The sequence below is a fragment of the Sinohyriopsis cumingii genome, chromosome 6 (assembly GCF_028554795.1).
Source record: "Sinohyriopsis cumingii isolate HCF-2022 chromosome 6, ASM2855479v2, whole genome shotgun sequence".
In the NCBI taxonomy this organism is placed as follows: Eukaryota; Metazoa; Mollusca; class Bivalvia; order Unionida; family Unionidae; genus Sinohyriopsis; species Sinohyriopsis cumingii.
This window is the reverse complement of record NC_142966.1, coordinates 42511193-42523388: the sequence shown is the minus strand read 5'-3', so window position 1 is coordinate 42523388 and position 12196 is coordinate 42511193. Positions and strand designations below refer to the sequence as shown.

Below are 12196 nucleotides of genomic sequence, written 5' to 3'. Positions count from 1 at the left end.
AACGGTTCATATCCCTTATAAAAGGCCCTAACTGAGAGTGCATGCAATTCCAATGAGACTTATCTGTAGAAACTCCACCAAGCCATAATTAACAGAACATTATACCCTCTTCTAAATTCAACAAATGTAACGTACCTCATGTTTTCCACCGAAACCTTAGAACGTGACATTCTTGTAAAGTGCGGTCATGCCTACGACTATTGAATTCTCGGTTCCTATGTTTATTCGTTTTTGTAACTCCCTCTTATCTACCTGTTTAATCTAATATATCCTGTAATACAGTTAAAGAATTTTTAATTTGTACTCTACGGAGATTCCAACTCAGTTCGCCTTACCGTCATGTACCAGTCCATATACCATCACGACAAAGCACATAACACGAAAGAGTGATGGCACAAAGTCGGTAGTATATGCACTCGTGCCTATAGACACTCTCGTAAGTCGATCTAGTAATTATTTCTCATCTGACTACACACACACAGACACACACACACACACGTATATATATATATATATATATATATATATATATATATATATATATATATATATGTGTGTGTGTGTGTGTGTGTGTGTGTGTGTAAACGAAAGAGAAATAATAAAATGTCACACACAATTATTAAATTTAAGCTGTATGCCTATCGTTGACTATTTCTGTTCTGATTAATAAATAATCATGAAATTGCCTTCAATTATCACAATTAATAATTGAAATCTTTAAAATCGTCTTCTTCTTAATGAGACTGTGTTGATATTTCAAACTTTAATCATTATATTATTGATTAGATTTCATATTACTTTCCTTGGAATTAGCAGAATTCAAGACAATGGCAGGAAGCAGAAAATTAATAGAAATTACCCCACTAGTGCCTCTTCACTTTTCAATAACCCATATCCGTGTCACTCTCGATGTAAACATGGACAGGTGTAATATTTGTAGGAATTGGGATCATTCTGTGATACTGCTCTTCAGTTCTAAAACTATGTGATGCTGGCACTAGACTGTCAGTACAAGATGGCCAGACAGGACCTTTACACCTGTCTGATCACCGGAGTTTTCGCTTTGTTCTCAGTTATACAGGTAGCCGCCATTAAGACATGTAAGTACATAGCTGAGGTCGTAATCTAGATCACTGAATTGGCAAATCGATGTGATTCATCAATATTTTAAGTTAGCTACGGATGTTAGGACGGATATATTGATTTGTGTCCCTCTCTACACTTTCAAACAAATGTGATTATGTTTCATGATGAATGTGTATGTGTATGTGTGTATTTAAGAGAAGGGGGCAGTTTTCATACGGGGAAAAAAGTGGGCGCAGTGGAAAAATAAGCTTAGGCATGCGAAAGGTCACATCGTGTTATACATCTCTCTGTTCCAGCTATCTATCACACCCTTCGTTTAGTTGTGCAGTTACTTTACCTATAGTTTCTTTTGCATTATTGGTTGCTGAGTAGTTCAAATTCGTCTTCGTCTGTATCAAAAATCAAAACGTAAACCTATTTTAAAAACTACCCGTTGTGTGCTAGAGTTGTGTGCTCAGATATCTGCACATTACATTAATTTACACAAGAAAAAAAATTAATTGATTGCAGAGTAATAAAAACAGTCCGCTATAAAATGTACAGAGAGTTTAACATCACATGGGAACGGTGACTCTACGGTATTTGGGAATTAATGTCCTTAGAAACTTAGGTTATCGTGTATGAAGTTATCACAAACTTTTGTTAAGAAATTTATATATATAAAATTTGTGTTCAAAAATGTGTATAATCCAAAATGGTAAAACAGTACTCATGAAAACTCTGTTATAGTCAAAATTACATCACATTTATATGTTAGGCAAATCCGCCCGAGAATTTCATGAACAAACAATCTGTTCCATACATGTTCTCTGGAATAATTCTAGGGCTTAAAGTAATTGGTGTAAGTTAGGGTTAGTGAAGAAGGTGGAGGGAAGGGGTAAAAATTATTTAAATTGAAATTATAATATAGACATTTGAGTCTAAATTTTTGAGCCATTGTTAATAGTTGTAACAGTAGTAAGAATGTTGCTGCTACCAATAAAACTAGCAGTTGGGACGCATTTGCTCGATCTATATATACACATATGTCCAATGAAAAGGATAGACTACCATGTAAATAGATCACGTGAAGTTTCACAGGGTTGTCGCTTTAAATAGGAGCTAGCAAAATTAAACGACATCGTGTCGAACGTTGCCTGCCTAAGGTCGGTCCATTAGTAATATATATATATATATATATATATATATATATATATATATATATATATATATATATAGAGAGAGAGAGAGAGAGAGAGAGAGAGAGAGAGAGAGAGAGAGAGAGATGTCAGAATAAACAGATTACCTGTCACGATGACATTTGAAAACGAGAAGAAAGTAAAAGAAAGACCACACAGAAAGAAAAATAAAATAAAAATTAGATGGAAAGGTACATCCAAATATTTGTCTGGACATATGGCGGTTTACAACGGTTTTAAAGTTTCTCATTTTTTTTAATTCTCTTAGATAAGATGGACCGGAAGTGTGGTGAAGAGATTAGCCTCGTTCGAGAAAACGTTCACACAGGCATAGTTAGTTTTAGTTTTTCGAGCTATCTGGAATCCAACAAAGACTGCTCCCATCATTCTCTCCTCCTGGTTTTCTGAGAATCGCATCTCATTTTACTTCACCAATTTAAAGATAGGTCCCACCTGTGATTATGGTTACCTCAAGGCAAAGGATGGAAGCAACCCAGCGTCTGTCAAAATAAGATGTAATTAAATCATCATATTTTCTATCGATGTGTAATAGTTGGTTTAAGAGAATGCGAGGCCACCTTTTGCTATTGAAATAGTACAACCTTATGACGAAATTTAAATTATTACTATCTCATATGGGGTAGTAGAACATATCTGGCTCAATTTTAAATTAAAACTAATACGATCTTTTCGATGATATGGTATTTAGAAAATAGGTCCCAAGAACCCAGCTCTCATGGTCTGAAAGCTTACCCTAACACTCAGTGGATATGTCAAAATGCTATCATTATGGTACTGCAAATTTACCAAACGAAATGGAACTATGGAAATTCCAGACAGCAATGTCGTAGAGACTCCTCATTTAGAAATCACCTTGATTGGCAAAGATTGAAAGTGTATTTGTACATGTTGAACGAATTTGATAAGTAAACATTTAGTATGTATGAGGTACAACCATTAGATATAGATATTTTTACGAGCATGTTTAAAAAAAACGAATATAATACAAACACGAAACAAGAGACAACAAAACATGATACAAAGAACAATAGCAGAAAACAGAGGGTAACATATTGCCCATGTCAAGGATAAATTCATATATGAGAGTATTGATATTAATTAATTGGAATTTTGTTCACACAACTGGCCTGACAGTTTTGAATGAGACGAGATGAGATTCGTGCATAATTAGGTCATCATACACAGTACAAAATGCGCATGTCACCAATTCACTTTAATCTCATAACTGTTTAGAGTTATAACCCTTTATGTCCCGTAGCGGAATGCAGTGTAAGACAGAGTCCTGCGAATGCAGTGTATCATTCGGCTGTTGTGGAATCGCAGTGAAACTTAGTACATGTTGTGGTCATCGTCTAGAAATGCACATATTGGCAAATCTTTGTGCTCCAGTGATTTTTATGAGAGTTATTGCCCTTGTTGACTTTCAAATGAATGCATTGTACATTAAAAAATAATGCACCTACGCTCGCAATTTTTAGTTGATTGCTGTGAAATTTAATGCATAATATGCTTATCGTCAGAATATATTCATATTAACTAATCATTTAACTCACGATATTTTCAGAAGAGTTACGGGGCTTTGTTACTATGGACTAATCACTATCATGGGGTAGGAATGGGAGGGGGGAACGAGGATATATTTACATCAGCAAATTGCTCACCATTCCTCTAGTTAAGCTAGTGTATCAGTGTAAATTTATTATTACCATCATGTCTCGAATACAAACACTATTTATGCCTTTAACCCCATTCCTGGCTTGCCTGCCAGCGATAATTATTGACATTTAACAGTCAATGCGATCTCAAAAGTAATTTTTTATACAATACTCTTAAGCTTATCTTTCGTTCCTGGACATAAATTTGTTATTGTCACCCAACAGGTTAATCCAATTTTTCTTTTCGATCTATATCTCAAAACACAGTTATGTGCTTTTTTCCCTTTGTCGAGTGTGGTGGTGGTGATAGTGGTGGGGAGATGAGGGGAGGGGTGCTAGCTGATATGCTGCAAAATGTCTAGTTGGGGTGGGGAAACATGCATTGTGCACAACATGCACCCTCATTTCCCTTCCCTCTAGGTTGAGCACACACACACACACACACACACACACCTTGCTAAATACCCACGCGTTGATGTATTATACCATTCTTCTTTCCATCACCCTATTTTCTCATAAACTACAAAAGAGGAAATTCACAAAACTTGTGATGTTTCCTTTGTTCATATGTACCAGATTGCCATCATTGATTACCACGTTTCCTTTTGGTTACTAGAAGGGATTGGGTGCTTTGGAAAGTTGAGACATACTAATACTGGGACTGCAGCCAGTGTTGGATTAAATCCTGTGGAGGCCCTTAGGCAGTCGAAATCATGGGACACCCACCTCCCTCGCAAATTATCTCCTAATACGTTTTATCAATATTATTTTGATCCGTTGTCGCGAGGCCCATAGGCCGGTGCCTACTCTGCCTATTTGGTAATCCGGCACTGAATGCAGCGATGTTTCCCAACATTGGGTTGAAACTATATATAGGTATATAGTCTTTGCTGGAAACCAAGAACTATATGCTACTCATTTATGGTTATGCAGCTTGAGCCAATGCCCAGAGACCGGGGGAAGGGGGCAGGGTTATAATGGAGCCAAAATGATCATGCTTCAGAACAGATAATACATGGAAACGGGGCCCCAAGTGGCCGAGTGGTCTAAAGCGCTCTTCGTTACGGATCACTGCCATCTCACCTCTGTCTGCGGCGGTTCGAGTCTAAGATTCAGCCAATGTGGGCATGTGAGAAAGCTTGCCAGTAGCTTCTCGTGGGTCGGTGGTTCTTTCCGGGGTTTTCCGGGTTCTTCCTCCACCATTAATACTGGCCGCCATGTATAGCCCATCGTGCTGAAAAATGGCGTTAAACCCCACAACAACAACAACATACATGGAAACGGGTGTAATATGCGATGACTGTTTCTATTTGTTTTACATTAATGATAAATGTCTTCAATACATAGAAGTGCGTACTATGTGGGACCTAGTCCTCTTGGATCCATGCCTAGTCACTTAAATATAGATAAAACTTGTAAAATACGTCAAGTATCAGCACGCATTTCTCCGCTTTCGGTTACACCCTGCATATATTGCAATGAAGATTTCTTACGTCATTCTATAAATGCCCCCAAAGGTGTCGTTATTTACAGTATGAAATAGTCATCATAGAGCACAATGTAACAAAAAACTACGCTAAATATAGATCTTTTTCTCCAGACAGTGCATTATCTTTGAGACTGAGTTGCAAAAGTTAAAGTGCATTTATGATAGGCCGTATATCATTCCCTATTCATCATTAGCTATACGAATGTATTGTTAACTATAAAACTATGCTGTGTGATGTGATGTGATGTGATTTGGATTTTAACGTAGCTTTAACAATTTTTCAGTCATATCGCTACGATGTCTGCAATGTGGCAGTTTATAGTGATGTCTAGCACTGGGGCATCATGCCGCAGACATGTAGCATGATGTCCCACCCAGTCACATTATCCTGACACCGGGCCGACCAGTCCTAACACTAACCTCTTAATGCTGAGCGCCACGCAAGGCAGCTGTTAGTACAATTTTTGTAAGTCTTTGGTATGACTCGGCCAGGGATCATACCCACGACCTCCCGCATTCGAGGCGGACGCTCTAACCACTAGGCCACCTTAGCGGTCTAAAACTATGCTACTTTATCATATATGTTAACACCCACATTTGTCTTTCCTTTCCTTTCATTTCTTTCTTTCTTTCTTTTCTTTCTTTATGTGCCACGTTTGCCAAGCAATAGGTCGCGAGTTTGAAACTCGTTGCGGCAACCAATATTTTTATTTTAAATTTCATAATTTTTATTTTTAAGATCAAACTTTCTTTCAAACTCTCTCATCTCAATATTTTATATTGTTTATTAACTTTTTTCGTATTTTTATGCTAAACTTTGTCTTTCGATCTTTCTGTGTGTCCCACTTGCCAAACAAGAGCTCAAGAGTTCGGGTACTTCACAATGTTTTTTATTTTTCCTATTTTGAATATTTAGGTTTAACTTTCTTATAAACTCGCTTATCCCCATTTGTTTAAAATTATCTTTACATTTTTGTATTTTTTAAGTCCAACCTTTCTATTAAACTCGTTCATCCCAAAAAGAAGAAGCTGGCTTTCTGCCGAGCATCATCATCGCACAAAGTGATGTCAGTTTGCCCTTGGTATTGACAAGAAGGCAATTTCCAACCTGGCCAGCATTCGCAATCACGACTACCAAGTAGCATGGATAACTTTTTGAATAGGCTGCTATATATTTCAATGAGCCGGTTTTCTTTTGTGGACAGCTTTATGTGGCACAAGTGCGGTCCAAAAATCCCAGGAATATCAAAGTGTACATCAAAGAAAACTATTCAGAAAGTCGACTGCGACAAAACGATGAATGGTTCACTTCCAGTGTTTCATTCAAAGAAATTTTCCAACAGAAATAAACATGAAATTAGGTTGTATATATGTTTCCGATTGCGTTTTAATTAAAAAGCGTTGTGAGTCTTATTATGACGAGCTATTAAGCTAGTGAGTAGTTTTAAATAGCATTAGTAATGCTTCATATGTATGTTGCCAGACGCGAACGCTCTTAATTGTCTCAATTTTGAGGAATGTACATTTTATAAATTGAAGTTTACCTTGAAGTAGTCAGTGTAATGAAGGCCAATCTTAATTTATTTCACTCAAATTTCAGGATTTCCAGAAAAGTTATGTGGAGATGATGTCAGCGCTGTACAAGAAAACAGGTACTTCAGCTGGGGTAGTATACCACTTCGGTTTAAAGGCACAGAGTAAACACCGCTTAATGCCGGATTTGATATAGTCTTCTCTACTTTCGACGATGGTAAGTTTCCTGTTACATACTTTACATGTATATAAATCCCACAATAGCTGAGCTGAGTATTGTACTCGCTTATGGACGCATTCATGTGTATGTGTTAGCATACGTGCGTGTAAATGTGTGCAGAATATCATATGTATGGGTGTGCAGTATATATATATATATATATATATATATATATATATATATATATATATATATATATATATATATATATATATATATATATATATATAGATAGATAGATAGATAGATAGATAGATAGATAGATAGATAATGTGCGTGCATGTTTTTAGATGGAAATGCATCATATTTTGTGTGCGTGCATGCTTATGGTTCGGTGTGTAGACTATCTGGTGAACCGTTTGATGGAATTTTCACATACAGTGTTGAGATCAATTATATTGATTCAAGGAATTAATACTAGGTGTTTGAGACTATTAGTTAACAACTGCTTGAGTGTGGTCATTTTCCTCCTTTGGTCCATTGTATTTTCACTGCTATTTCTCACCTACAAATTTACTTTTCGAGCAGTTCCAGTCAACTTCGAACAAGCAGGAGGTGCCGTAAATTGCACAAGACATTTCCTGTGATACCACGTATTATTAGTCTATGTAAATGTGATAGCAAGATGTCGTTGCTCCCAAGGTCTGACATATTTTGATTGTTATATATTTTTGATGAGTTCAGGTGCGTGTAGGGATTACCACTATAGGCTTGACAACCGCCATTGCTTTATGGAAGATCTGAGGTGTTCTGGACTTGACCCCTGTGGAGATGGTTCTGACTGCGAACCGGAAGGTCTGCCAGGAGGACAGATTGCTGGGATAGCCATCGGGTGCTTCTTTGGCCTCCTGGTGATAATATTTATGTTTATTTTCTGGTTTTGCTGCAGGAAGAAATTGGTATGAATTCCAATTATTGTCAGCTACAATGGTAGCCATCACAATTATTATTATTATTATTATTATTATTATTATTATTATTAATGTTGTTATTATTGTTGTTATTATTAGTATCGTTATTATTATTATTATTATTATTATTATTATTATTATTATTAAAACGAAACTATGATTAATTATCCCGTCCTTAGGGATCAACCCGCTTCCATTGAGGCTGCGATCTTAAAAATCGTTCAGTATCCTCTAGGCAACTTTTGCGCCACCGTATGTATCTGATGGAGAGAGAGAGAGAGAGAGAGAGAGAGAGAGAGAGAGAGAGAGAGAGAGAGAGAGAGTATTTTTTTATTTGACGCAGTATTTCTTTTTCTCCAGAGATTAAGAGGTTCTACTTCCGATATGAGATCGTATACGGCGCGAGTAGCGTTCGGAGACCAATCCAGGCATCTCGGTTCGAACTCAGGAGATGCAAACCAGACAACAGCACCAGACCCAGTAGTGTTTATGCATGGCCTGGGCATTTCCTATCTTCCACCACCATATGAACAAGTTGTGTACGAAGGGGGATCTGCATTCCCCAATGGATCTGATTTCGTATTTAAAGACCTGCCGACGTGCGAAGAAGCTACAGCCGGGGATATATGGATCAGTGTGAACGAAGTAGTTGAGAGAGAGAGAGAGAGAGAGAGAGAGAGAGAGAGAGAGAGAGAGAGATTGCAGAGGAAATCCTTTGAAATCTTTTTCATCGTACTTTTGAATCACAACAGAACAGTTTTTAATTATTTGCTGCTTCATAAAAAGACTAGTCATTCAGTGTGAATTCATTTGCTGTTGTGAGTTCTCTTGTCGTAAAATGTGTTTTCCGTTAGGCATACGGCAGAAGTCACTGCGTCAACCATACGATGTTCTGTGTACACATTGTTTTATGATAATGACATTAAAAGAAGATGCAACGGTATCAAATAACAACCAGAAATGAGTAATTGTAAAGCTTGCCACATTCGGTGGGGTTTTTTTTGGTGGGGGGTGGGGGTGTACTATAACGGCGATTTTGAAACCTGTCATATGAATGATATAAAAGAAAAGGATCTTGATAATACAAATATGTACATTGTTAATGTGCATGCGGAAATTGTATGTCCTCGTTACATTGCTTGCAAAAATTTATTTGGTGCTGTAGAATAGGATAGCTCTACAATAGGATTAATTAGATTTCACAATTTTAGTCGGTCACGAACTCTGGAAATTGAAGAAAGAAACGAGATTGTACCAGTGTGCTATGTTGTTTTGTTGAAGTTGAGTCAGATAAAATTTGATATCACGATTGACGTAAAAAGAATAGCATCACGGTCAAAAAATAATGTTGTACTTGGTTAGATATTTATCTAGATTCAAATACTTGAGTGTATTTCACGTTTGTTAAATAACCATTGATTTTTAAATCAATTTCATGAAAACGAGCTAAACCGATTAGATTAAAGACGTATTCGTTTATTCATGTAAAGAGCCACATACGTGGCACAAGAGGATAGTATATTTACACATATCAATAAGAATGGTAGACACAATTCCGATTCAACAAACGTATTTAATTATACACACCAGCCTTTAAGCTGCAGTACTGTATATTAATGTACGCATTATGTATTCAGATACCGACAAATACACAGACTGACGAAACCAAACTGAAGAAAACAAAACACAAAAAGCCAACTATACATGTAATTTTGCTTCCACATAGAAAGTAAGCCAATATGCAATTTCATTTTGTAAAGAGAATCTCCTAACATGTGTGACCCATTAATTGTGATGAAATTTGAAACCTAAATTGATCCCACCCACATCAATTTTATTCGATTGTGATTATTATTATTATTTATATTATTATTGTTGTTATTATTATTATTATTATTATTATTATTATTAGCAGTAGTAGTAGTGGCAATATTGTTGCTGTTGATGACGATTTGACGATTGTGCCATTGTTGTTTTTTATGTTGGCTGAATATCAAATCATCAAACCGTTTACAAGCGACTTAAATGGATATATTTGTGGGATCAAACGATATAACTTCAGCGTCATTTACTCAAGTGCATTGAAGCTGTTATAGATGAATTGATTCATGAAAAATTAATTCTTAATAATTCATTTTTAGCTGATCATTATTCTCTTTATATCAGGAAAAGTTTAGTATAGACTACGGATGATGGAGTCATATTCTAAACTAAATGTTTGTAATAAAAAGTTTTGTCTATATTCCATTCTTGCGTATATTATTGATATATTTGTTTACATGCTCGATGTTGACAGTCCAGCATCTCAAAAAAAGCAGGTCAACCTTTGACGAGAACTTCACCGTGAGTTCATCTTTGAAGTTATTTTAGATTGACATATGATTTGTATTGATTGTCACACAGTGGAACGGTCAATACTGAGAAACAAGTTTAGAGAACATATAGTAAAATTAATTGTGTTCTATGTCTGGATGAACGTGAATATCCAGTGTGACTACTGTGTGTTCGGCACAGCCATGCTGCTGGATGAACGTGAATATCCAGCTTGACTACATTGTGTTCGGCACGGCCATGCTGCTGGATGAACGTGAATATCCAGCGTGGCTACTGTATGTTCGGCACGGCCATGCTGCTGGATGAACGTGAATATCCAGCGTGACTACTGTGTGTTCGGCACGGCCATGCTGCTGGATGAACGTGAATATCCAGCGTGACTACTGTGTGTTCGCACAGCCATACTGCTGAGATATACGAATGAGAATATCCACCGTACCTACAGTGTGTCTGTATCACAGTACCAATTGTTTTTCCATACACCTCAATGCTAATGTTTTGTGAAATAAATATTCTTTTTATCCTACCTCAGCATGCAGGTCACACACTGTCATAAAGAACAAGGTTAGATCGTCAATTTGACAAGGACAAACCAGGTACTCCATTGCATTTAAGGGATATAACTCTGCTGGACTGAGACAGAGGTAAGAGTTATCTAGTCACAACAGACATTTTCAGCCATGTGTACCACATTTTTAAAAAAATCATACAAATACAAAATATGATCTAAATATGAATTATCATAATCTCACATGTTGCTAAGAGGTTTAACTTTATTAAGCCTAACAAAAAATACAACTCTTACATAATGCATCAATCACAGTTAGGTTTTTATTTTTATTTTTCTTTTCAGAATACAATGTTTTCCTACAATGCTCCGCCCACCTGGGGTTGTACAATTGGTACCGTTATACCTGTTCGGCACAACCATACTGCAGAGGTAGAGAGAATGAATGTGACTCACACACGGCACTAATGGTATGGAAAAATGGGAACCAGCCTGGAAATGGGTGCACCTAAAATAGAGTATATATGGGTTAGGCTGACCAGGGTTGATTAATAATGTAAGTTATGTTTTAGGAAAAATAATCTTTTGAGAGGTTGTCCTAGTTGTGAATGAATTTTTTTTATAGAGACATTGCTTTATTGATGGAATTTCAGTCCTCTAACAGTCTTGAAGTTGGAACACTCATAACTAAAATTAGCACCTGATTCTTTGGTGCGGAATTGAAAGCACATGATTCAAACACACGCAGGTCCAGAAAATGCCGTGGCTCATATCCTTTCCTCTACACATAAGCTGACATCCAGGTTTCATCTATACTGATAAATACAAGTTTCATCATCAGCACTCAAAAATTTTAAGTTACTGAATTTTTAATATCATGGTGTTTGCATAGGTTACAAGGGAAACTGAATTAGCGCCTGAATCCTAAATATCTAACGTAACCACAGTGTTGTTCGACACAGCCATACGGCATAGGTAGAGTGGACGTATGTGAATATCTGGCCTAACTACTGTGTATTCAGCACAGCCATACTATATAAGTAGAATAAACGAATGATATTTATGAATGATATGGAAGCTTGATGGGCCTCGTGTAGCAGCGGGGGGGGGGGGGGGGCGAATCCGACATTTTGTCCAATCGTTATTTTGCTTAATTATTACTTTCTGCACTCAGCGGATCCGGTGTAGTCAGCGCTGGTAAAAAAAAAACGACGACGGTCCATCCTACACGACGGTGACGTCATTTAGTTTAATACACTTT

The 12196-nt window shown here is 36.8% G+C and overlaps 1 protein-coding gene across 2 annotated transcripts; it reads left to right on the top strand.

The window, feature by feature from the left end:
* The first annotated feature begins 899 nt into the window (after positions 1 to 899).
* On the top strand, positions 900 to 11984 carry LOC149796797 (uncharacterized). Of its 2 annotated transcripts, XR_016421460.1 has the most exons (6): positions 900 to 1100; positions 7030 to 7179; positions 7867 to 8033; positions 8454 to 8738; positions 10960 to 11071; positions 11281 to 11984. XR_016421460.1 is itself a non-coding variant. In XM_089960276.1 (5 exons), the coding sequence occupies exons 3-5, from the start codon at positions 7914 to 7916 to the stop codon at positions 10981 to 10983; spliced, it is 429 nt and encodes a 142-aa protein (XP_089816402.1). In that variant the 5' UTR covers positions 900 to 1100; positions 7030 to 7179; positions 7867 to 7913; the 3' UTR covers positions 10984 to 11984. The 2 variants fall into 2 exon arrangements, 1 of the variants encoding a protein (XP_089816402.1); XM_089960276.1 differs by having other exon boundaries at positions 10960 to 11984.
* The last annotated feature ends 212 nt before the right edge of the window (positions 11985 to 12196 follow it).